The sequence below is a fragment of the Pleurodeles waltl genome, chromosome 6 (assembly GCF_031143425.1).
Source record: "Pleurodeles waltl isolate 20211129_DDA chromosome 6, aPleWal1.hap1.20221129, whole genome shotgun sequence".
Classification (NCBI taxonomy): Eukaryota; Metazoa; Chordata; class Amphibia; order Caudata; family Salamandridae; genus Pleurodeles; species Pleurodeles waltl.
The window spans coordinates 1,599,179,695-1,599,206,683 of NC_090445.1; the positions used below are offsets into that span (position 1 = coordinate 1,599,179,695).

A 26,989-nucleotide genomic window follows, 5' to 3' on the forward strand; every position below is an offset into this window, starting at 1 on the left:
CATGTGTGGGTAGATGCATCTTGACCCACGGCGGACATTTCTCAATTACTACTCTAACATGAAGCATGACCATGTTAGAACGGTAGCTCAAGGTACTAAAGAAAGTATGTATGCCTGAGGCGCACACAAATGAAAGGCCCAGCAGCATTTTGTTCATTTTTACAAGGCCCTGACAGATGCAACTAAAGAAATAAATACAAATGTAACACAGGGAGCTAGATGAGGAGGGGAGCAGGAAGGAGTGAAACAAAGTGTTTAGGTGGAGGAGGCAGAGTACAACTCAGGGAGAGAGTTCAAGAAAACACATGCACTCCCATGGAGTGCTCAATACAACGTATAAAAAGTCCCCTCAAGCATTCTATGGAAGGATACAGCTCATCCAGTCAGAACATTGTAAATGAAATACTCCTGGCTGAGAAACGCAAGAAAAGGGAGGAAAGCAGATGCATCGAAGTCCATTCTACGCATATTTCATGTATTGGAAGCAATAGGTCTGCTCAAAGATGGATAAAGCTGTTTGGAGCAGAGACCTAAAAACAGCAGCCAATTTGAGCACATCGACAGGAGCAGAAGTTAGAACAGGAGCAGAAGTTAGAACTAATTGAAATGACTAAAACACCATCTATTTCATGCTGAAGTGTAAGGTATGCTGTGGTCCTATTATTACAAAATATATAAGTAATCAATGAACAGAGCACCAAAGTGATCATCCAGGCACCGGTAGAGGTCTAGAATTGTAGGATTATATAGGAGCAACAATATGACCACACTTGAAGATCACACAATTTTGATTAATGATATATTTTTATCTTTACCGGGATATCAGTAGAATCGCCTCCTAGTTTAAGGGAAAGATCCATTAATTCAGACCATAACCTAGAGGCTGCAGCATTCGGAGCGAGGCCTTGTTCTCCAAACCAAATAAAAGTATCAGCCTGTGTCCAAGATGTTGCAATAGTACAATTGAGAATTTATGGCAGTGTTGAAGATCGGTTGCCTTGGGAGACATGGGAAGGGATAATCTTACGCATATGTATCTGAAAAAAACAGGATGCAGTTAATGTGCTGTTAACTGACTACAAACCAGAGATATCCATCGTAGGTCAAGGAGGGCCGAATCACACCACATTTTGAGGATGATCTCTATTTAGGAGGATTCCGTCTTGATTCACGGTATGAAAATTGATCTTATGTGGATTTCCTGAAAGATCATTTCACATAGATTGAACTATACTAGACATATGCTGTATACCATTGCTGTAAACTGAAACCTGCAAGGCACAGCTTACGCACTACACCTACCTCTTCTACCACCAAGGTAGTGCCTATCTTCTCCCAACAAAACAGGTCCTATTACATTACGCACTATGGCTACAACCATCACATCTCTTTTAGAGAGTCACCCACCCTGTTGCTCAAAGAAACAGAAACACTCTTCTCCAAGTCTGCGAAGCTCCACATGCTGAAAACACAGAGAACCCCTTCCTTCCCAAAGGTTCTCCCATAATCATGCAACCCAAGCTATATATATCACATGCCACCAAAGAAGATTCAGCAATTTCACCACACCAGAGAAATATGTAATGGACCTACACCAAAAAAGCAATCAGCCCTTAATGAAGGTAACTATGTCATCACTGCAACACCAGTATCACCAATACACCAGCAGCCTCATTCACTGTAATTAACCTCAACCTGCAGCTCAGCCACAAATACGGACTTCATTAAACTGGATCACCACAATGTACGGTATTATAATTGCATTTATATATCGCTAACTATCCACTGAGGAGAAGCTGAAGTGTTTATGGCAGAAAGCACAATTCTCCAGAACCCAAGGATAATGATTAATTTTGTGTTTTTAGGGTGGAGCACGCGTAAGCGCTCTGGACCATGTTGTAATCTCTCTGTGGGCTTCTAACCAGGCCCATGTCATGCCCGTCACTTTCATTAGTTTGTGGACTTGCCTTTTAAAAATCAATTGATTCCATTTGTGAAAGGCATACATACATCATGCCTTTTCCGGTGTTTAGCCCTTCTCTAGCACACCAGTAAACTACTGAAAACTTATGAGGCTCCGTGTTTCTCTTTTCATTTCCTGCACTGTGCGATCTCGCTGGGCAGAAGTTGAGCGCTTTGCATGACATCGACCCTGTTACATGGATAATTGCACTTTTGCCGGCAACATGGATAATTGCACTTTTGCAGATAAGTTTCACTGCGAGCGAACTTCTGCTTCCTTTTCTTTGTCCCCTTCACGCTCCTGGTGACAAGTGAAACTGATTACTTTTCATTATTATCTTATGTGGCAAGAAAAGTCAGGTTAGGAGTTAAAACGCTTATAGCTCTAACGCGGGCAAATGCGAGACCAGTTGCTTGTTTGGTTAGTGGGTTTAATTTTGTATTTTCAGCCAGGCTAGCATGACTGCAGCCTAAAACATGTTGCCCTTGGCAAGTGAAGAGGCTTTCCTTACAGCTAAATTGAAGATATGCACACACCTCAGGTTGAAAGACTGAAGCTGTGTTTATTTGGAAGCAGCCATAGCCCTACATATTCTACAACGTTTAGGGATGTAAATGAGAGAAGAATGGCCACCCTTCCCTTCCTACATAAAACCTTTGGTGTCCCAGTACACGCCCTGTTGATTGTTCCACTGCTTATTCTCTATCAGAAGCACAGGCGAGAATCTGTGTAACTGTAGAGCACTGATTCCTAGAGGAGTGTGTGTGAAATTTCCTATAAACATTTGTGCGAGTAGAACATTTCATTGTATAGGCCCCTTTAAAGTGACAATTGATATAACCTTGAGGTAAAATTCTGAGACGAAGGCTCGATGGATGAAGGCTGCAGAAGGGCACGGCTTCCCGAATCCTCACAATGCTGAAGATTTAGCTGGGAGACATTCCTCCATCTCACTTCATCCTCCTATCGCTCGTTGCTAAGCAACGCATGGATCTCAGCTGGAGAAGATGAAGCGCAAACTTCGCTAACAAGGACTTCTCAAATTAAGTGAAGGGTGGGCTGAGCATCCTGTCATAGCCCTATTAAGGGCTTGGGGATGAGGGCTTCTGACGAAGCGCAGATGAAGACCCAGGCAAGGCTTCACTGAAGAACCACACTACCAACCACTGCCAGCACCATTCTTGGCTAGCTGACATCTTGCCAGTCAAGATTCAGTAGAGATGAAAGGGCACAAAGGTAGGGTAGCTTCAATAGCTTGAACACTGGCACAATGAATTACTATGTCACACTCTGGAAAGCCAATTGAAAACCCGCACGAGGGAAAAAAATAAAAAATAAATAAAAATAAAATAAATCACCTCGCTGCTTCAAGTTGGGTAAGCACGAATCTACAGAGCCAGCAAATGCACGTTGTGTCCTTAGCTGTGCAGTCGTCACTGTGGGCCCCCAATACCATTTGTCGCCCCAAGAGTAGACAGAGCAATTTTGGGATTCACTCAGGGCACAGCTCCCAATTACTCATTTAAAGATTTATTTTGGAAATTTACGATTTATTTCTAACAGCAAGCATAAAGAAACTATAAGAATTTACACAGCAGACATCTTGTAATCAACCCAAGTGTAGGCAAACTGAAAAAAGACAGCAATTCAATCCAGCCCATCAAAACAAGTTTTGCATATAGCAGTAAAGTGACTATTTACATCCCTCTTGGGATGCTGCCGCTGGAGCCAAGCAGCTGATTGTACATTCCACCTCCTGATCCCTTATATATCACAGTCACAAAACGGAGTTGAGAGCAATTCCATCATAACATCAGGGAATGGCTTTACAGCACTCTCCCTGCTAGGGTCAGTCATGGTCCATTCTGACCACACCCCTGAAGTGACAATACCATAGGACAGCCCAGGGGTAGACCTGGAGGGTCTGGGTGACAACTAGCAGGTCTGCTCTCCCTCCAACCAGCTGCATGCCTCCCGTCAACCAGCAGGTCTGTCTTCTCCATCTAGTGAGTACAATGCTCAACAACACCTCTTCCACAAAGAATATAAAAGAGCTACAAAAAGGATGCTTTATGTGGATGTATTGTCATGTTCAGCTTGCTTTCTGCCACAGAGGTTATTGACAAACATGATCCCCACCACCCCTCCTGCCAGAGACGCTGCTGTCACCTCAAGGGTTCCCAACACTGTCAGATTGAAAAGTTTGTCGGAGAGGTGCCCTCCATCTGGAGTGAAAAGGTTCAACTGACCCAGCTGCAAGAGGCCATGCCTTATAGATTTGATTGGACTGTATCTTCATCGCTTTTTATAGTGCGATGAAGATTAACTGACTTGTTCCGGGTGATAAGTGATGCCCCACAAGGCTATGGCACCTGGTATGAGATTGGTCCAGAAATAAATGCCACTGCTTTGCACTCAAGTTGAACTATTCGATACGGTTACCCCTATGCATTCACTACGAGGCTACCTGGCATCTGCACTATCCCAATCCTAGCACTTGTAACTCAGCACTGTCGATAGCAGCAGCAGCAGTTTTACCACCAATAAGGAGACGTGGAAAGGAAACCCAGAAAAAAACGAGAGGGGTATGCAAGTGACATTTTAAATTGTTTTTAAAACTTCCTGTGTCTAGTCACTCAACTTATGACCACTTCCGGTCAGGGGCCCAGGTAATATGCACCTGCCCCTCACCAAGCCAGCATTTTGCCCATCCCGCAACTCCCAATGTTGGAACGCCTGTCGCCCCTTCGCCATTTGTGGGGGGCTTCCTTCATGACTGCTATCAAAATACAAGGCCAACAGCACATTGCCACTGATCCATCAGGCTAGACCAGATCACATGCCCTGCACCAAGGCCACTCGACCACCTGGACAGCCGTCATTACTGCTGCAGAACTACAGAGCAAGCAGTGTCATGAAGTATGGCACGATCATAGGACCAGCGATAGAGCTAGTGAACTACAAAGCCAACAGTGTAAAGTACCACAATCACTGCAGAGTGAGCAGGGCCATGCTCTAGGAGTGAATTATGAAACCAGCAGCAGTACCACTAAGCTACGGGTTCAGCAGTAATAAGTAGAGTGGTCAGACCACGGCTTCAGCATTAATGCCACGGGGCTGGCGTTGGCAGGGAACCTCACGGTCAGCAATGCCAATTACGGATACAACTGAATCACTGACCAGAATTACTGCCCTGGACTCACATAGCCAGTTGTGCACAGGACCGGCTGCAGTGTCACTGAACAACAGGCCGACAGTGCTACGTACCATAATCAGAGCATGAGGGTGGGATCTTCACCACAGAAGCACACAAGGACGGCTCCTCCGTTAGGGTGGAGGAGCGTCGCACCCCCCCACACCCCCTGTCAGCAGCAGAAGCTGCAAAACGTTCACAACGAGGGTATAATCAACTATGTTTATTATCCCCTTGAAAGGGGCGGAGCATCTGAGGTGAGGAGCTGTGAGGGGGAGTGCTCAACACTCCCCCTCACTGCGCATGTATGTTTGGCTGGCTGGTTCGGGTCGGCCAAACACACATGCGCGGTAGGCTCTCTCCAGCCAGGCAAGAGAGCCTGCACAGGCTCCCAGTCTGCCTGGGAGTGCCCAAACAGGGCGCTCCCATTCAATCCTGACGCTCCTTTGAGCAGCGTCAGGATTGGCCGCAGGGCAGGCTGGGAGCCTGTGCCTGCGTGCACCCAGCAGGGAAGAGGAGCGCGGCGCTGGACCGTGCCGAAAAGGTGCTCTTTTTTTTAAATTTCATTTTATTAAATTTTATGTGCCCCTTCCCCCTGCACGCCGCACCCGCCCCAACTCCTTTCGAGGAAAGCGGGCCACAACTGGAAGCACATGGCTTTCTGAACCAGGGGTCAGCTCTAGAAAACCAGAATCTGACAGCATCGTTGCCACAGAACACAAGGACTGACATTGGCAGTGAACAACAGCGTCTTACATACAAAATATCACAGTCAGACCACAGGGCAGAAAGACACATGCATCTGCATCTATATACCCTGTATGCTTACCCTACTGCTCTATCGCAATACCACAGCCACCTGCCCTTTGCCTGCTAAACATCGAACCGCTTTCTACCCCTCCAGGCACCAGGTGAGGAGTAATGCTACAGAAGCAAGAGAATCACATCCCACAGAGGCGAGAGGCATACATCCAGAGAAAAAAAAGCAATTCACCTAGACCCACATCCACATAGGGAGATGTCTAAAGAGGAAAGAGGCATTTGTCACAGATGCCAATGCCCGGAGACACAAACGGACAAAATCCGCAGAGGTCGGGGTTACCCAAAGGGCAACACTCACAGAAGCAAGAGGGTGACCCACAAGATGCAAGCATCCACAAAGGCCAGCACTCACTAAGGGTGATACCTACAGAGGTAAAAGCCATACATCAAGGAGGGCATCCCTTATGAAGGCAAGAGCCACACATCCAAAAAAGGCTCAAACAAAAAAACAGGGGCAAGGCGCATACATTCACAGAAAATCACACCCATACAGGCAAGAAATCGGTAGCCAATATTCAAAGAGGGTGATTTCCAAAACAAATCACAAAGCAATCTCCAATAAATGGCGACATTACAGGCAAATGAAATACATTCAAAGAGTGCAACACCCACCGAGGTCAATATCTACCCACACACGCAAATAACGGACAAGACAGCAACATGGGAAAGAGGAAACCAGCACAATAGCAAAAGGCCAACATCCATGGAAGCAACAGAACAACAATCAGCAAAATCCATACCCAAAGAGTCAAGAAAATAACACCCACAGACTGTGATAGGACAATAAACGAACAAATTGACAGGTATAGAGGCAGAAGGCCAACATTTACTCAGTGCTTAATTTGCAAATAAAAATGTGCGATGCCCAAAGCCCTACTCTTAAACACGTGACTGCTGCAATTAAATGTGCGAGCACGGAATATTGAGGTAGCGTAATACTGAAGCAATCTCAGGCCTCTTCAATCCATTTACAGCCACTCACTGTTCCTTCAGCTCACTCTCTCAGCTTTCTCCCGTTGTGACGCTTTTTTGTTTTTTCCCTTCATCTGTTTCCCATATGTGTCTTATGCTCGTAGGAAATGCTTGAGGCAGAAAAATATTAGCCGGCCCCCAAAAATAAGTGCTGGTGCTCTGCACCAGAAACAACAAGCACAAATTAAGCACTGCATTTACTGAAGCCACACTAGCATAAGCAAAAGGCTGACACCTGCAGAGGAAGTCAATCACCAAGGCCGTCAACCACAAAGGCAAATACTTTCCAACTTAGGAAGGCACATGTTAGATCAAAAACAACAAGTGATGGACGGAATGCTGAACATTGTCAAACACTCACCCCCAGTCATAGATCTGGGTTTAATCCATCGTTCTTTTGCTCACCATGCCACCCCAGTTTAGACCCAGCCATATGCAAATCAGTCTTGACCCTGTTCCTCATGGGAACAGTCCAGACCGAACTGCCAAGCCAGGTCCTCACTGGACCGGAAACAAGCATCCTGGGACCGGTTTCGGGGTTTCACCCCTCATCAGCCAGGCTAGCTTGAATCCAGTGGCATGGGAAGCACGGGACCCACGTCTGGGCATACCCTTCCCACTTAGGGCGACAAAGCAAAAACAACAAGTGATGGACGGAATGCTGAACATTGTCAAACACTCACCCCCAGTCATAGATCTGGGTTTAATCCATCGTTCTTTTGCTCACCATGCCACCCCAGTTTAGACCCAGCCATATGCAAATCAGTCTTGACCCTGTTCCTCATGTAACATGTTAGATCAGACATACCTATTGCAAGAAACACAAGAAGAAAGACACCAAATGAGTCAGACACTGAGAGCCCTCCACCTTCACAAATGACAGGCACGCACCTAGGAACAGAACAAACTACAAAGGCTCATGGCCCAACAGTCACAGAGCCATGACGCGGCTGAAGTCAGTACTTAATTAGTGGAAAAAATAAGTGATGAGGCACTTGTACAGAGGCTATTGCACTACCCACTGCCCTTGTCAGCGCTGCCAATGTCTGCATCATCTCAACTACTAAACGTCACACGCCTCGAAGTGTGACAATTCAGACTACTCTGGGGCCCAACAGCAATAAGAATGGCTTGGAAGGCAGGTATTATTCATTTCTAAGAATATTGAATTATCAATCAACTGGCCTTGTGGTCGTCTCTAAATTAGACAAACAGCATCACCTTGTGGTAGATTATCATTAAGTGCCGGTGTTGACAATTAAGTGCCGGTACCAAGCACTAGAAACCACTGGCACAAATTAAACACTTGTAGAAGTGCCTCCACAAAACTCCATTAGACTGACAGAGACAGTGCCACAGAGACAGATGCCAAGACACACAGATATAAATTAATGAGAGAGATTGGAAGGAAATTTGGTGAGACGATGAGAAACCGAAAAAGAGCTCCATTGCGGAGATAAATGAAAAAGCGAGCAAAAGAAAGTGACAGGTTTAAAACGATGACGTTCAACTGATGCAGGGACACAGAACGAGCGAAAAAAAACTTGTGGAGAAATAACACGAATAAGCATGACGTGGAGAGTGGAAGGTCAGAAATTAAAGAACTAGCAAAAGAGAGAAAGAGGGAGTGAAGACAGGGAAAGGGATGACCAAAGAGACCGGGAAGAGCAGCGAGACGGAAAGAAGAGTAAACGGAGAGAAGTGCAAAGAGATGAGTAAAGAAAGGGAGAAGAGCAAAAAGGGAAAGTGAATAGAATAAGCATTGACAAAGCTAACAGATCACATATTTTGGACCTAATGGCTGTGCGTTTGTTTTTTTTACTTGCTGTGGAGCAGTGTTGGGGTTAAAAATGGGGGAGCAAAGTGAGCTGGGCAAGAAATGAAGGTCAGGGAAAGCGATACAGACATGCGTGGGGAGGCGAGAGGCAAGCAACACGGGGAGCAAGCACAAGCAACATGAGGAGCGGGTGGAAGAAAAATGGGGTGGTCGTTGGCAACATAGTGGGATATGTAGGGGAAGAAACGAGCACTGTGGATGGGGAACAAATGGAGATAGAGCGTGGGGATGGAGGGGCAAACTATAAGTGCATACGAGTACAGCAGACAGGGAGAAGTACACGAGGGAAACAAATGCACTCTGGTGGAGTACTTAGGAAAAAACAAAACAAAAAGTAGCACCTGAAGAATGAGCGGTGGAAGGACACAAGTAATGCATCCATGCTCGAGGGGAGGGACAAACACAAAGCCCACAGAAGCTGACGAATAAGAGTGAAGCAAATGAGTGACAATAAAGCCGACCAATGGTAAATAAACAGTAAGTAAATAGTGGGCTCTAAGCCCACCGCAAGCAGGCAATACATTGTGCAGCAGGCAGCGCATGCACTGTCCAGTATGAAGACTTGTAAAAAGCAACAACCAAGAGACGGAAAAAAAAAAAAAAAGGAAGAGAAGAGAAGAAAAGACAGAAGACATAAATGATGAGGACGAATATGGAGAGAAGAAATGAAATTAACAAAATTGAGAACGCGAGAAATTGGATAAAGGAAAATTGAAGAACATGGGTTCGGGGAGGGAAATGGGGAGGCGGCGATATGGATAACAGGAACTGGAGGAAAGGGGGAGCATGGATTGGGGAATGGAGGATGGAGCAAATGGTAGAAGAGTAAATGACGACAGGATGAGAAGTGTGCGATGCACTGTGCTCTCTTCTCAGTCAAGTCAAAGCAGCAGTGTCGGAGGAAATGCAAGCTAGATAATTAAAATGCAAATACTAGACAATTTAGATTTATTCGACTTTCTTGCATTGAGGTCCCGGGGAGAGAAATGCCTCCGTTCTTACACCGGCAGCAGATTCTCACTTGCCTGGGTTTCCAGCTTGATTTGTGTCTGGCAGCTTCTATTTCCAGGACGCATTAGCGCGCTCCGCACTTGGCGAGCTTATGGTTTCCAGAGTGAAAAAAACCGAATGAAGAAAACCGAGAAAAAAAATGGAATACGAGGGGGTAGAGACAACGAAATAGCTGTGTAAAAATATTTTCGATGGGCGCTTAATAGAGTGGGGGCCTCTGCAATTAAGCAGGAGAAGCGGAGGAGCAAATAATATGGCACGGTTGACTAAATTATGTGGCAAAAAGCCAAATTATGCGGCATAAGTTGGTAAATTTAGTGGCGTTCATTATTTTGTCATTTTTACACGTTAACACTGCCTGGGCAAATGTTTCACCTCGAGGCAACAGGAAAACTGGCCAGTTAGTCTCTGCAAAGGGCCTGCCATTGTGCGGCACGGTCACTCATAATGCCAACATACATCCTTGAAACATACAGACAAAACTAGCAAAAACGTAACACAGATTTCCTTCCACCGCATCCTAAGGCACTGTTCTGATTTGTGATGCATCTATAGAGAACAATACATTCTGATTCGAGAAATGAAGAAGTGGTCCACACAAGAGAAATAATGGGAAAATATTTAAGCTCATTCACCGATACCACAAAAGCATTCCTAGAAAGGACTCGATTTCACACCAACCAGTGAAAAACTAAATACAGATTAAATCTCTATTAACCACGCCCAATAACAAACAAACAACAAACATTGTTAAATAATGGTTTCTTCAGTTCCATCCCAAAGGGCACCCAGATGAAGAAAGTGCCACCAGGATATAACAATAGCTAGTTACTGTGCATTTGCTGGGATGCATGGGTACAGCGTGGAGTAAAGAGGGGTGAATCCAAATATAGCGGTTATGGGACAAGCACCAGAGATGGCACTACTAGCTGGATTTATATTCTGAGGTACTGGAGCGCTAGAGGTACACCACAACATATACAGGGGAATAGAACCGACCCATAATGCTGGAAGCAAATCAAGGGTACTTGGCGCAGATACATGGGTGGGCAGGACACCAGCGTGAGGCAGGCCCGGATACAGGGGTGTTTGACCAAATACAGAAGAGAAAGACTAGTAGCACTGGGAAAGGATACAGGGTAGGTGTGAAACTTCACAACATCCATGCAATGACTCCCTTTAAAAAGCAAGATCTCTTTGAAAAAATGTGACCTATTTGCGATCCAGTAGCTGGGCTTCTGTTCAGGCGCCAGGGGAGGAAGTGCTGTGATGAAACCTCACTGAGCTCCCTTTACCAAACCACAAAATAAAATAGAACACAATATGTGACTGGAAATGTACTGCATAACAATGTAAGGCAGCCTCAGATTGACGGGGGTGGGGAATTAAGACAAGCGAGACAGAACTGTACCATCAAAACAGATTTAGAACAATAGTCCAGCAGCAGGATGGAATTCACCTATGAGAACCCCTCCTCATAAAATGTTGATGAAAGACCTCAAAGTTCTTGTTGTGGAAGAACCACAGAGTGATAATACTTTATCTGGGACAAAGTAACATAGCACTAGTAGTAGGCACTTAACTGGTAGGGCAAAGCATTCAAAGTCAGAGTGAAGAGTCAGGAAAAATAAGAATGGAAATACAGGGCTGAAAGAGGTGAGTTTCAAGCTCTCTTTGAATTTGATGAAATAATTTTCAAGCCTTAGGTCAAGTGGTAAAGATTTCCATAGTTACAAGTCTTGGCCTTTAATAGATCTTATGCAAGATCCCCTATATCTGCGTTGCTGTGTGATCATCAGGTTCAGGTTTGCTGATCGAAGGCTTTTGGAGGCTGGTAGGGAAGAGATCTTGATAAGTGGCCAGGTATGATCTTGTTGACATAGGTCCTAAAAAAGATCTTAGTTTTATTGGAAGCCAATGGAGAAATCTCAACAATGGTGTGATATGGTTGTGGCATCTTGAGCCTAACCAGAGATGGATGCCGGTGGTCTAAGGCCACCACATCTTCAAAATGAGAATGCATTCAAAGCACAGGGCTTCCCTGTATTCCTGGGAATATGGTATGTACATACAAGAAATACAACAGCTGCTACCGATTCATTTTCAATTAAGTGTAAAAATTCATTGGCTTGCAAAGTAATAATGCCTGATGTCAGCTCACACAGGACAATAACCAAATATATTGTTTGACACAACAGGACCACACACCAGAGATGTCCAACTTCTGTGCATTCAAGGCTTTATTTATAGGATGAGATCCTGCTGCAAAAAAAACAGTAAATGGCAAAATGCTTCTTGGGATTTTAACATTATGCAAGCAGGTGAGTGTAACATTGTGTGCCATCTGAAAATATTAGACAGCTGTACATGTTACTAAAGGGACATTCGTTTTTTTCATCCCACAACACTGTTTAGAAAATCACCCAAAACACACACAACCTTGAAGCGAGAGTACAGTTAAAGGAAATAAGCCAAACTGTAAGCTCCTACTTCTTTCCATTGCCTTACCAATAAGAAATGCCTGCCTCCCACTCCTACCTTTCTGACTGTCCGCATTCCCCAAGGAGTACGGATCGCTGCCCAGAGACTCCAGGTGCCTTCGGAGCGAGTGCAGCTCATCATCCAGTCCAGGTCGGTCTGGATCGAACAGATTGCTCTCTTGCACAACCTCATTTATTCGTTCCAACAGTTGGGTTACACTAGGGGATGAAAAAGGTGGCTCTGTTAAGATCAGCTCGTGGTCAGGGCAGGAAGAAATCACCTAGCGCACCCAAACACTGCAAGAAAACAGGCTATATTACCCACATTTTAGTTAAAATAGTGAGCCACACCGCTTCGCAAGAAATATCTGTAGGATTCAACTCAATGGACCAACACTGGACCAACCTTCAATCGAAGCAAAGAGAAACTGGCGCACTCACTGGAACACTGGCATGTGGGCAGCAATAGGAATGGTTTGAAGGCGGTCTATAATCAATGTTACTAGACCAGTTAGTTTGCTTGTTGAGGTTCTGAATAAAATGTGCTGCTCCTTTCAGTTTGGGATTTTCTTACGATTCTTCGCAGCAATTTACAAGCTGGTAATGTTCCAATTACTTACCGGTAATTACTCCGAGTTCTAGTCCAACGTTTTAATTCAGCACCAATGAGGCAGGAAGCCTCATTGGTGCTGAATTCAAGCGAGGGATGGACGTGGAGATAATGTCACTGGCCAGTGATCTGCTTAACAAAATGCAGTAATGTGTCTCTTTCCCTCTTAGGATGGCCCTGTTCGTGGTTCGGCCCACAAGGAAGGCAAAGCAAGTAATCCGCGTCATTGGCTTCTGCACTCGGCCCCGAGGGTCACCACGTAAAGCAGTGTACACGGCTTCAGCTGTGACTGCTGTGCACCAGTGTAACCTACCAGCCTGGCGGCCTTTGGTTTTCACTGTTCTTTTGCAGACACTCTTCTGGCTACTAAAGATAGCTTCCTCACTATTAGTTCTTGTACAACGAGGATGCTTATCTGGGCAGTTTGCCATACATTTGATTCATTCTGCGAGAACAATCGTTTTGTGTATGCAATATCTCAATTATTTCAGTTTTATTAGCTTTGTGTTCATACATTCTCAGTTATTTCATTCTTAATACAAGCCACAATTGCTGGTCACCTTCCGTGACTCACAGCGCTTCTTTTGATTAACTCTAAATGCTATTTAACAACTAGTGTTCAATAACTTTCACATACTAGCTACTATTATTGGTGGGAAAATGCCAGGTTCTTTGCTGCCTAATCACATCAGATGATGAAAGGAAGAGGCTTACGCAACAAAATGTCCAGAAAAATGAGAAGACGATACTACAGATTTCAAAATGCTACAAGATATATAAAGATTTCCACACAATGCAATTGAAATGGTATATACTCCTGTAATAGGGTTTTAGAGCATCAAAAATCAGCTTAAATTGGGCAAGACCAAAAATGTGGAGCACGAAACATGTGCAGCTCAATTGTTCAGTCACGACTTGTAATGTAAATCAAAGAATTGATTATTATAGCAAGATTTGGCCCGAATGTCACATCAGCCAATGGATCGTGGGGCAGAGGGAGTGCCCCTCGCAGTAAGAACAACAGACACACTGCCGGGCCGCGGAATGTTCTGCGCAGGCGCGGCCTTTGGCGTCATGACTCTATGCGGAACTCGCATACGCACAATCGTTGACGGATTCCTTTGCATGCATACTTGGAATGGTTTCACAACACTTCCCCAGATGAGCCAGTTAGGGCCGCTGCTCTCCAGGTGAACTTCCCCTCCACAGTGACATGCTCGGAACTGGATTCCATGAGCGAGAAGCGGATATCCGAGGTTGGACATGGTGTATTTTTTTGTTGCAGTTTTATATAGCGCTAACTCGATCCGAAGGTATTGGAGCGCTTTACATGAGCACCAGTTACTTTACACAAGGACACATTCATTTTTGGTAGGCAAGGGGAAATAAGTGATTTGCCCAGAATCACCGGATGTTGAGCTGACGCTGAGATTCGAACTTGGTCCCGCTCCAAAGTTGGCAGCTCAGGCCGTTGGGACACATCCTCTGTGGTTAAAGGTCTGGGACTCCACCCAGTGTGTGCAATCAGAATTAAAAGTGTACAGAGGGTTTAAGTGCAGACGTGGGTGGGCTGAGATCTGTCATCAGCTTGCAATGCGAAATCACACTTCAAATGCGGTTAAAGGAAGTGGTCCAGCAATGGGGTGGGGTTCTTGGCAGGGTAGGGACAAAGGGGTGTTAAGACTTCTAAGTGACGGCATCATTCTCCTTCACGCAAATTCCCCCTGCACCATATAATTATCTCTACCAGATGCCCGTATTTTAACCCATAAACTGTCTGGGTGTAGCAGCATCCAGAGATATGGAATAAATGAATATTAGAACCTCCAGTCTCTCAACGTCTTGCACATACACTTTCTAAAAGAAAGAGTTAAAATCCAGACTCTAGGTCAGTGGTTCCCAATCTTTTGACTTCTTTGGACCCCCACTTTATCAATACCAGAACCCGGGGACCTTCACTGAATCATTATTGGAATCCGGGGACCCCCCCACTGAGTCATTACTGAAAGCTGGGGACCAATCTCTTAAAATGATTACATTTTCTAAGCAGTCGCGGACCCCCAGGGGTCCCGGATCATAGGTTAGGAACTGCTGTGCTAGATAAAAGTTATCAGTGCATTTGTGCAACAGTTTCAATGTGCAAATGCCCTTTCAGCAGGCTTCGCCTGGTGAGTGCAACACTACAAAAGAATGTTGACCAAGAATGACACCGAAAATGAACGCTCCATGGGCACAGAGTGTGTGATAGAAAAAAACATTTTTTCTTAAACCATTCGCACTATGAGTCAAGAAATGTCTAATGGATATAGGGACTGGTTCCTCATAGTATGAGCTTAACATTCCAGGGACTGAACCTGATGATGGGTCCCTGGCAAGATAAGCTGATACTAGGTTTCAAGGCCATCCTTCCATCAGATGCATCGTAGTGGCCTTTGAGGCCCTCGGGCAATGTTCCAAATAGAAATTTTTGCAAAACAGCCCAAACGTCTCCTTTTCCATAGTCTGCTTGAGATGAGCAGCGCAATAGACAAGCAACATCTACAGACGGCAAATAACAAGCCACCCTGCAACACTGAGAAGTCAATCTAACCCAAGAGCAGCTGTCAAGTGATCACCGGTAGGTGTGCACCCATATGGGCCCCTGGAGAGTCCCATGGCCACAACTTGCACTCTCTCTGGAATAACACATTAAAACTCATACCCTGGTATCCCCAATAACAGAGTTTGAAAATCCACTACTTTCACTGCCTGGTCCCCTCAGTTTAGTAGGTCACTGACCCTCAGTGAGGGCCCGGGGGCTACATTTGAGTCAGTATGCATTGGGGAGGAGGGCGTGCACTCCCATTTAGGGCCCAAGCCTTTGACAGGGTCATTATTCATCAGAGGGCATGCGCTCGCAGGAAGGGTCCCAGGGGTTATGTGGGCTGCTATGTGCCAAGCAGGAGGGCTTGCAATCCCAAAGAGGGTACTGGCACATATGGGTCACTATGCACAAGCAGGAAGGTATGCACTCCCAGGAAGGCTCCACTTGCATCACTATGCGTCAACACTCCCAGCAAGGCCTCTGAAGCTACATTTGGGTCACCTTGCACAAGCAGGAGGGTATGCACTCCCAGGAAGGGCCCCGAAGCTACATTTGAGTCACTATGTATTGAGCATGAAGCCTGAAGGCAGGCCCCACCGATAAGAGCCCCAAAAATACATGTGTGTCTCTCCGAGTCCAGCACTGATCCACACCGCATTTTCAAGATCTTTGTTCACGAGGGCAAAGGGAGGGGGGCTGTCAAAGGAAACTATGATCAAGGAATGCCTACAGAGTATGGCTTTTCATAGGGCATTGTAATATGGTACATATGCATAATGCTAGCTGAGGTGTTTGCTTTAACACATAAAAAAGAAGAGCTGATAGAAAAAAGAGGTACAAATAGAAGTATTTGTGCACTAGAAGAGGCAGCAGCAATGGGGATGATGACTTGAAGAGCACAGTCGGACCACAAGAGGCTCGCTGCCGGAAGGACTCATCAATACAGCTCGAGTTTGACGTGATTCTGGGACCCTGGGCTGCCCATGAGGTCTGGCAGCGGGTGCAGGCGAGGCATAAGGCTAACTCTGGAGAAGCCTCCGGCTAGGACTTTCCTTTTTCTAGGTCTAGACTCCCAAGGGCACCCCTAACTTGGCTTCTGGGCCTCCTCAGACCATGCCCACCTTTTATATCTACCCTAGGGCTTCCCCTCACACACAATCCGGGCTAATGTCTCGTGTCAGACCAATTTACAGTAGTGAAATCAGTTTCCCCTGACGTCAGTCTGCCGAGGGGCACCGAGCATGCGCAATCTCAGGTGTGCTATCGAGTCTAAGGTCAGGCAGAGGTCAGCCTGGCAGACCTGGGCGGTTCTTAGGGACACTGGAGGAAGGGGGCTCCGGGGTGCTGTTACTGCTGTGTCTGCCCACATTTCATCCTACCTCACCACTCCACAAGGCCGAAGAACATATTAAATGATAGCCTAACTGATAGCCAGGGAGATACGCCGCAAGAAAGGAGATTTAGGTTGTCAGGTTTGATGTCAGCGAGAGAACTCCCCCTCCGCTCCTACGGTGAATGTAATACCTACTGGGGTTCAGTGACCAGGGCTTCGAAAGCTTCTGAGCGCTGTATCCAAGCGGTGACACAAAGCGGAATAAAGACAGGTAGACGCGCTGTATCCAGGGACTGCACTTTAGAAGTACAGGACAGAGGAGTGCTGGACGCACAAAATGCAAGATAAACCAGAAAACAAACACCACAGCTTCAACACGCCTCTATGCGCTCATTCAGAGTTGTGCAAAAACAAAGATTACGTGCGGTAACCTGATTAAGCACGTATGTTTCTTCGCCATTCGCAGGTTATTGTGTAAGACCGCTCGTGAAACAGTTTTTCTGCACCTGTGGAGGGGTAAAATTGAATAATGGCATGATAAATATGTGGACTATTACCACCAAAGGTTAAGCGGTAACTCTCTCAAAAATCTGGAACTCCTCGATGGCAATGTTGCTGCATACTAAGTCACTCTGTTTGCATAAAATAAAAATATGAACGCAGCATCCAGCAGCAACGTTTTTGCTGCCCCAGGTATTTTCAATGTGTGGGAACTGGATTTAACACAATATTCTCCTCCACCACATGGAAAGAAATAACCTGGCAACCAAAGTACTTTACGGAACCAGTAAGAGAATATAATGAAGGTAAACTCACTTGTAGGGGGAAAACAAGTGTTAATATACACCGAGTCACGAGGACTAAAGGAAACGGAAACCAGAGCCTTGTAAAAAAGTGGATGTCTGCTTGCTCGTGATTTTGAAAAAAACGGTCTCATTTGAAGCCAGGATCTCATCTGAAAACCTCTTACGTGAATCCCAGAACTTGGTAACAGAAAATCGAGTTCACCTCCGTTTCCTGCCGGGCAGACGCAAGGTGCGAGCCCGTGCATTTTTTGACGGTTAGGGAATCTGTAGAATATCACCAAACTTTCTCCTGCATCCTTTGTGAAAAATCGAGGTATTTCATGTACTTCCCACGCTTCATGTATCACCTTCACATGCTTCATTAATTACATTTTGCAGTGAGAACATTTGGGAATCAGTTATATTATTAAGTCCACTGACATTGCAGACTTAAATACTAATTTATCTTTAGAACAAAAAGCGTGCACCTCTGCCCACACAGTCTGGTCCGGGCCTAGATCTTCCCCTGCATCTCAAGGTTCGCCTTTCTGTTTAAGCAGGTAGTGAGTCTGGGTAAACGAGAAAGATGTCCCACTAGCTTCTGTATGACCTGGAATTTTATCTAGTCAACTTATGTGCCTGCATTTCAGCAGCTCAGTAGTATGCAGAGATCCTCTAAGCTTGGAGTGTCCAACGTTGGCCCAGGTGGGCCAGAGCTTTAGGACACCCACATAAAATGCATTTATCACATTGAATAAATATGTATTCACCAGCCGTGTTAAAAAACAGCATGGATCCCGTGTTTCATAGTCTGATGCTGTCCTTATCACTTCTACTGGGCATGTGAATGCAGTGCACTGACCGATCTGTATTTCCACTCCAAAACACCACAAGAAGTCCCAATCAGAAAACTGTGGATACATTTACATAGGGTTTTTAGGGGTACAATGTTAGCCCTTCAACGGTTTTTTGAATAGCTTCCAATCAAAAGCGGCGATAATCTTTAGGACGCCCACTTACTTACAATTCTGAAAAGATGGAGTAGACATCTCAAAGAAGCCCTTTTAAGCCAACACCCATACCCACGGGACATTGTGATTAAGATAATGTCCTGTGGTGCATCTCTCCCTGAACTACCCCTAGTAGTGGATGGGCATGGAAGAGTATTACAAACATTTAGGGCCACTGGAATTATGCGGTAGGGGGGCAACAAATTACGGGCCAGGGTTTACTAAATCATGCAGTATAACGCAGCACATTTTTTGTTAGTATTACTCTATTATTTTGTCATTTTTTCACATGGTAATAGTGTCTCGGCAAAGGTTTCACCTCATGAGCACCAATTTGACAACCAAATACATAAATAAGCAACTGAAACAAAACCAGTTAACTTTTGTGAAGGATCTTCCACAGCGCACAAACACATCTCCACATTTTAATAACTTCTGATCTGTTTGAGCTAGAAGCAATTTTTTGTTAAAATCTGCACGTTATACAGCAGATGATGGATTATGTGACAAATACACAACTATGCAAATAAAATCCCGGGCTGCAGAATCGCATAATTGCAGTGGCCCTGAAAACATTATATAAGTAATAAGGTCCTCATCTATTAAAACATAACATGATCAGAAAGTCTAAAAATGTAACAGATAAGTGAATAATTACAATTTGAGTTTATTACAATCCCTCTCCTAAGAGTTTCATGAGAGACATTGAACTAGGGAGACTTCTGGGAGATTCACTGTATAGAATGCCAGCCCTCATGGACCTATGGTGGACATCCTGGTCTAAATTCACCTGGAGCCCAAGCAGCGCGGAGTTGGCTGAAGAAGCCAGAATGGCTCTCAGAGGTGAACCACCAACAAGCAGGTGCTCTGCCACTTGCTGCTGCAGTTAAGACTCAGATGGGTGTGTCCAGACCCGCTCTGCAGTGGAGAAACTGGTCCAGTGAGCGAACACCTTTGTGCCAGGCAGGGTAACTGCCTGGGGCAGTCAAGGGCAACCTTTAGAGGTGTAGAATTAGGATGTCACAGCATGTCTGGAAAAAAAATCGCTGTGACAGGTGCCCTGAACTTAAAAAGCCACAAATGATTACCAGTATCTAGAAAATATTTTATTATATACACCATCTGTCAAGGGACCGGCCCCACCAAAAGGACAACTGTACAACTAGACCTGCAGATAGATAAATACATTAATCACAATCTATTTGCCCATGACACATCTATCATAAGGACAGATCTACTGCACAGAGCAGGCACGGGTGCCATGCTACATCTGGCTTTGCCACAGTCAGGTAGTAGTGACCCTATGTCAGTCAGTGGTCAGTATGTCAGTGGTCACAGTACACACATATGCTGGTGTGGTGGGTCCCAAGCCTCTGCAGGAGAATGGACCGACCTCGTTCCCTTGTAAAATCCCCAGCAGAGATAACTGGCCATTGAGAGTCTCTCACGTTAGTCCGCTTTCTGCTTTTCCACCATCCACTCTTAAAGTAATTTTTCGTTTTGTGCCCCAAGGAAGGGATGAGGCTGGGTGCCAAATCGGGCTTAACAAAGCCTTGACTGTGTGGGCTGACAAAGAAACTTTGGGCGTTGGCTTAAGACTAGGGGTATGCAAAATCCTCATAATTTGCTTTCACATAATGACGCAAAATTTGTGGAAAATTATGTAAACTTATAATTAATTATGCAAAATGGAAATCTGTAGTTTAGCGCTATATAAATTTTTAAGCCAGGATGCTTTTGATGCTAAAGATCAGCAAGCAAAACACAATTACAACAAAAAACAACCACTTGAGATTTGGTTGCTTGCATGGTTCCCCACGCTATAATTTGATGCAAACAGTGACGTAATTGCGTGACTGGCATAATGGCTGCATTTCGCTAAACAAGCAGAATGCAAAATTCCCAAAATATAATTTAAAGTTCGTCCAGGCCTGCTTAGGACAGAGTGCTGCGGTGCAGAGCAGGACTTCATCTGAAGATCCTGAGAGGTGGGGGAGTAAAGTTGTGAGGACTCCAATAAGGTCTGCTGGGAGTTTTCCAGGTAGTGGTTTGGTGGACCACCAGCAAGTAGTGGATGAAAGAGTGCACTTACGTAGCACATGGTTACGCACCGAACAGTTTTGGATCCTCTTTGTTCCTAAATGTTTATTATGAGAAGCAACATACCTTCAACTATGAGAATGAACTTCTGGGCAATATATTAGTACTTTTGGCCCCAGTAGGGACTTAAGCACAACAAAACTGGACATAAGAGGGATAACTCAGACTTTATAACAATAGTCTAGGAAAAGTGTTAAGCGCACATTTGCAAAAGCCTTCTGGTCAGCGGGCTATTTAACAAAAGGTTTGTGGAAAAAGCAGGGCACGGGCGGCAGAAGACCAGAAAGACCAAGAAGAGGAGAGCTGTACAAATACAGTGAATAGTGAAAGTGAATAGCACCAAGAAGCACCAAGAAGGGCACTGCATTCTCATCCCTGAAGAACCCATCCTCTCATATACTAGAGAGTCAAGATAAACTGGAGGAAAACCCTAGGAGTCATCAGGTTAGTTTGCTTTGCCAAACGCAATGCTAAAGAGAGTAGGCGAGACTGCCCACAATATCACCATTCCGAAAATCCAGTGTAGACTGAAGGAAGACGATGATGATAACTACTTTTTCTGGGAGACATAAGGAAGGCAAGATTCTTCCTACTTAACACATTTCATGGAAGCAAATGCTAGAGGGTCTCACAGTATTCAAGTCCTCAAGAAGGGTTTTTGGGCCATTGTCTGTATTTGATGTAAGAGGGTCAGTCGAGACTAAGCTGAAGTAACCCTGCTTAAACAGCTCGTAGCTATACAGCTACTGAGTAGCTCATAACTGAAGAAAAAAAAAATCCAGTTTTCTATTGGACCCACATGGCTGCGAATCGATGGAGTACACATGAGATCATCAGGGTGACACTCCCTTCACACATTTGAGTCTAACTGATGGATAAGGGCAAGGATTTGTAAGGTAAGCCTATCTTCAGAGGCGACCTTCTGAGGGAATCTGTCCTTCACATCTGAAGAGACACAAGTAAGATCCACTGCCCACCTGCCCATATCACAGGGGTTCCATGCCATGGGGGCACAAGGTCAAACAGTTTAGCAAGAAAGGCTATATCAACAACATTTCTTGCCCATCCCAAATATCACATCTCTCCAGCAGGTCACGCAGTCTGGATGTGGCCTTTGATGGAATTAGATGATCAATCCATTTTACTATTCCTCTGGCAAGGAGGGGTCCACTCTGGATCTCCCAAGCCATGACTCTGTGAGATCCATGTGGCTTCTCTTGCGCATGAGTCAATGCAATCCCATGTGGTTTCTGGGGAACTGTGATTCAGGACGTTTGCACATATTCCATTGGTTGTCCCGGAACCTGCATTTCACTGCACCAAATTATTTTCTTGCTGTGGCACCTATTGGTTGTATTTGTGGTAAATCTGTGTTGATATTAATAGTGTCTCAAATTGTGTTGTACTACACATCTTGCCCATTGTGGGATGGCATTTCTGTCATGGTAATTAAAGTGTCGCAATAATACCATGGCTTTGGTGGTGGTAATAAATGATCTCCATGGTATCTCATTCAAAAGATCTTAGGGATTCTGTTAGGTTTTAAGGTCTCAAGGATCCACATTTTAGAAAATAAATCTGCCAACAGTCCTTCAGTTGGAGCAGGGAATCCCCAAAAGCGTAGGTTATTGTGACAATCTGTAACCTCAATTCTTGTTTTACGGTTGTGCACATCGCAGTCATGTTTTGGTATTTGTTTCCAAAGCTTCCTCTATCACTTTTGTTCTTTCAGCTGCCATGCTGAGGTCAGCCCTACTCAATGTGATTTTCACTGAGAACACAACAAATGTATGTTATAGAGTTCCTCTAAACTCCCTGATGCCCTTACGCATCTCAGCTGAAGACAGTTCGCCTTGTGTTGTCGACACCACCAGGGAAGATCAAGAACATTTACAGTTTGAAAATTAAGTAGAGGCCGAGTACTGTGCAATTGCATTCACTGAATCCATTTTGCTTGGATTCTTTCTCCATACTGAAAGGCAATATTCTGCACCTGTACAGCCAAATTGTCACTCAGCAGGGTTTTGAGCATGCACTGTGAGGTTAAGTCGGTGTTATATTTACATGATGCTTCCCTATTACATCTCATCTTTATTGCATCTGTAGCAATGGTTAAACACTCCCATTATAGTGACAATCTGTTAGCAATTGTAGAGGCAATATAGGCCTCAATAGAGGTAGGTCGGATAGATAGCAGGTAGCAATGTAAGCAGACAACAAAAACTGAGGAGGGTCCCACCAGGTCAGAATGACACTGTGGGGGGGTTTGCCAGGTACGAACAGAAATTACCAGTATTGAAAGGCATTTTAAAGGGTATTTATTTCTGGTTATACATCTTCTCAGGCCAGGCTACCCTTGCATTTATATAGTTTATTGTAAAACTCTTGATGTGGTCAGACCCCGGTCTTTAATTTCTTGCTGTTCTCACTTCTTTCTGTAGGCTGTGCTCACTTCATAGTGCCACTCCTAGGATGATTCCACAACCAGAGTCGTTCAGAGGAAAAGATGATAGGAAAAAAGTGAAGAAACAGAAAAGATATGAGAGAAGAGTTATTGCTTACCTGACCTATCTGTCTTTCAGTCGCTCTGCCTTCTTTTATCTCGCTTTCTCCTGGACAAGCAAAAATCCTGGTTCTTTCCTTCGGCCCTACTCAGCTAATGCTTTAGAAAATGTACCTGCCTGGATTGCACATAACTCTCTATCCCTAGATGAGAGTTATCTAAATTCCATGTCACTTGAAGTCATGCAACGCTCCTGCCTTCCTCCTCATGAGGTAAGTAAACTGCCTGCCCTCCGCAGACACCTGCAAAGTTCTCCCAAAGTGATTCAACGTTCATCATTGTATGCGTAATAATAAGTTGTTTAGTTCATCACAGTCTTCAATCCTCATTGTGGGTTCATTCACATTATAAATAGGGCAGCGGACCCCCACCAGCATCAGAGTATATAGGCCAGGTCTTCTATACACAGCGGTCATCTTGCTCCACTCACCATGCTGCTGCCCATCAGAGACAATGAGGGGCTTTCCATGACAGAATGCTTCAAGCCAACACTCAGGAAGGTCACAGGAGGCATGTGGCTAACTTCAGGCTGTAGCAGCCCTCCTGCATTCACTACAGCTCTTCTACCAGATGCACCTTCTGAGCAGATGTGGTCCCTAACCTGCCAGGAGCACATTCAGCACACAACTTACTAAGTGGTGTATCTTGTGCAATCACCCACCTCCACCATGGCCGAATATCGTCCCATCTTCAAGCCTCACGGATGTCAGTCACCATCCTTATTCTGCTACTTTTGATAGACAGAATCGGATTTGAAGGGCACTCCTGTCTTTGAATATCAGGCTTAACAAGCAGACAGGATTTTGTAGAAGAGAAATCTGCAAGTTATAGATATGGATGTCCATCTCATGTTCGGATAAATGGAGGATTCACATAGGGCTGGCAGAGCCAGCAAATTTCACATACATGCTACCATCTTGACTGTCCTATTCACTCAGACAACAGAGGTACAGAATTCAAATTACTGGCACATTGCAGGTAGGCCTAGACACTTAGGCCCGGATTATGAGTTTGGCGGACGAGAACACCCATCTGCCAGACTCCCGAAAGGGAGGCTGCCACTGTAGTGGCAACCTCCCCGCCGGCTCCATTATGACTTTCCCGCTGGGCTGACGGACCAGCCCAGTGGGAAAGTGGCAGCAGCATTGTCGCCGGCTTTGCTACCGCCCACAGGGGGCACCAGCACCCTCATAATGTGCACTGTTTGCAAAGCGCAGACGGCACAGCGCAGACAGTGCGCATTATGAGGCTGCTAGGCGAGGATGAAACCGCCATGAAAAGGCTGGTGGAGAACCAGGTTGTAATCAGCAGGGGGGCGCTGCATGCAGTGCCGCCCTGGCTGATTGCAACATGCACCTGCTGTCAGCCCGTCGGGATCACTGATCCCAGCGGAGACGGAAGTCCCCTGGCGGTCGGACCGCCAGGGTTGTAATGTGGCAGTCGGACCACCACAACAGCGCAGGTCTGGTGGTCCGCCAGAGTTGTTATTAGGCCCTCAATCCCAATTGAAAACCCTGCATTTTATTTCACCATTAGGGCACTTGCTATATCTTAATACATTATTTTAATGCACATAGATTGGTAAGTATATTCCATTTTTATTTTGGACTCGCTCTTTGTACTTGTCCTTACACCTCTGAAGACTTTGCCTTCAAGCTACCAACAGAAGGGCAGAAGCAGTCTAAGACTTAAAGAGAACTTTCACTTACACAATACATGGTAATCCAAATATAATTTTGGTGCTGGACTAGGTGCAATGGGTAACACAATCCTACTGGGTTCCGTACCCTAGACAGAATCCGAAAACTTCACAATAGTGGCACTTCCTAGGTCATGAGTAAACAGCATCCTCACTTCTGTACATTAGAATAAAGTTGACCTTCTAGTTTTTTCTAAATTATTCACAAGGTGTGACTTTCTTCACTAGATGCTGGATTTCAGTTTTTGAATTCCATCCCCCAGTGTTGGAGTGACCAGGCACTAGCCAAAAATCAGGAGGCCAGAGGTGCTGCTCAGTGACTGATGTCGCCAGCTTTACAAAACTTAACAAAAGTTGATGCTGATCGCAATTACTCCTGGTCCCAAATTATGAAGACTAACATGTTGGTTCATGCATCGGTAGTAACTCTGGATGTCGGCTGGGTACCATAGTAAACAGAATCATGCCAGTCTCTGTAATCTTCGATTTAAGGATTATTGATCTTCACTCACCACTAAAGTCCACCTCTCTTGCTCTAAATTTCTGACCACCCATGAACCGGGTGCAATAGGTAATTTGGTTTTCACGGCCACATAGTGCAGTTTTACACCTATGTATCACCTATAGCGAGAGAAAGTTTCTCGTACCAATCACTCGGCATCCACTGTTCATATTTGAATGTAATGATAAATATATCATATACTATTTTCATGACCTGTGCTCCTTGTGCCCCATTCCAAATTGAAACATACACTGTTCTAAATGCTGTACAGAATGTTTTTGTTTTTCAGGGTTGCAGCTTGTTGTTTGTGTGTGCTCTTCCATATGTTGCAACTAAATGGGCTCCCAACTTGTTGCCCTCTATCTTCCAAATCCATGAGATATCTGACCTTGAGTGCTTTGGAAAATGTTCTCCCAAGTCCAATAGAGAGGTACATAATATAGCAATTTCTCTAAATGCTTCCAACACTAGGTTAAAATTTGACCTCTCGTTTATAATCAATATAAGAAACTGAACACAGTGGTAAATAAGTCTTCATTTAATGTAAATAGTAATTTCTGTCTTATGTCGTCCAAAGTTTATGCAAGGGTAATATAGGAAACTGAGCCACCAAACACCTCCCCTTGTGCTTGCTCTTCAAAACTGACTCCACTCACAGGCCCACCGCCATTGATCACGCAAGAAACAGCATCTATCAGTCAAGTGGAATCACAACCGCCTGGTACCCTCATGGGTGCCAAGCCCACACTCCACAAAGACACCTTATATTACATGAACACTCCCATTCAAAGGATAGTTAGCTTGTGTTTTAGGTGAAACTGCAAGAGGCCTGGAATGAGGTGGAGTGTTTATCACACTTAGGGTATTTACTGCACCTGGTAAATACCTTACTATGTTCTGACCATTCCCAAGAATTTACCTGGGGGAAAAATGCAGACTGTGTGGTGTTTGCTGCAGAACTTATAATTCTGCTCTCTGCACATGGACAGGAATAGACAGGTACAGACATAGGGGCCGATTATGAATTTAATGGATGGGAAAGCACATCTGTCATACTCCTGACAGGTTGGCTGCTGCCTTCGTGGCACCCACCTCGCCTGACCTATTAGGAGTTTCCCGCTAGGATGGCGGGCAGAAACCTTGGTACAGGCTACAGCATTGTCTCCGGCTGGTAACTGAGCCAGCAGCAATGCTGTAGCCCGCTGGGTGCACAAGCACCCTTGCAATGTTCCCTCTCTGCATGGTGCTGGGCAGTGGGGCGCCTGCAGTGCCCATGGGCAGTGCAGAGGCCCCCCCTGTGGCCCCCTGCACCTGCTCCCCATCAGCCTTTTCATGGTGGTGAAACCTCCATGAAAAGGCTGGTGAAGAACGAGGTTGTAATCCGCAGGGCAACGCCGCATGCAGTGCTGCCTTGGCGGATTACGATCTCTGCCACCGTCAGTCTGTCGGGATCACTGATCCAGGCAGAGAAGGAGGAACCCTGGCGGTCTGACCACCAGAGTCCTAATTTGGCGGTCGGACCGCC

At 45.2% G+C, this 26,989-nt stretch overlaps 1 protein-coding gene across 3 annotated transcripts in view; it reads right to left on the reverse strand.

The window, feature by feature from the left end:
* ABCA2 (ATP binding cassette subfamily A member 2) overlaps window positions 1–26,989 on the reverse strand; it is a 499,989-nt gene that overhangs the window by 299,681 nt on the left and 173,319 nt on the right. For all 3 annotated transcript variants that reach the window (XM_069241449.1, XM_069241450.1, XM_069241448.1), the window contains exon 4: window positions 12,337–12,497. In XM_069241449.1, coding sequence (XP_069097550.1) covers window positions 12,337–12,497 — 161 coding nt within the window. The remainder of the gene's footprint in view (window positions 1–12,336; window positions 12,498–26,989) is intronic.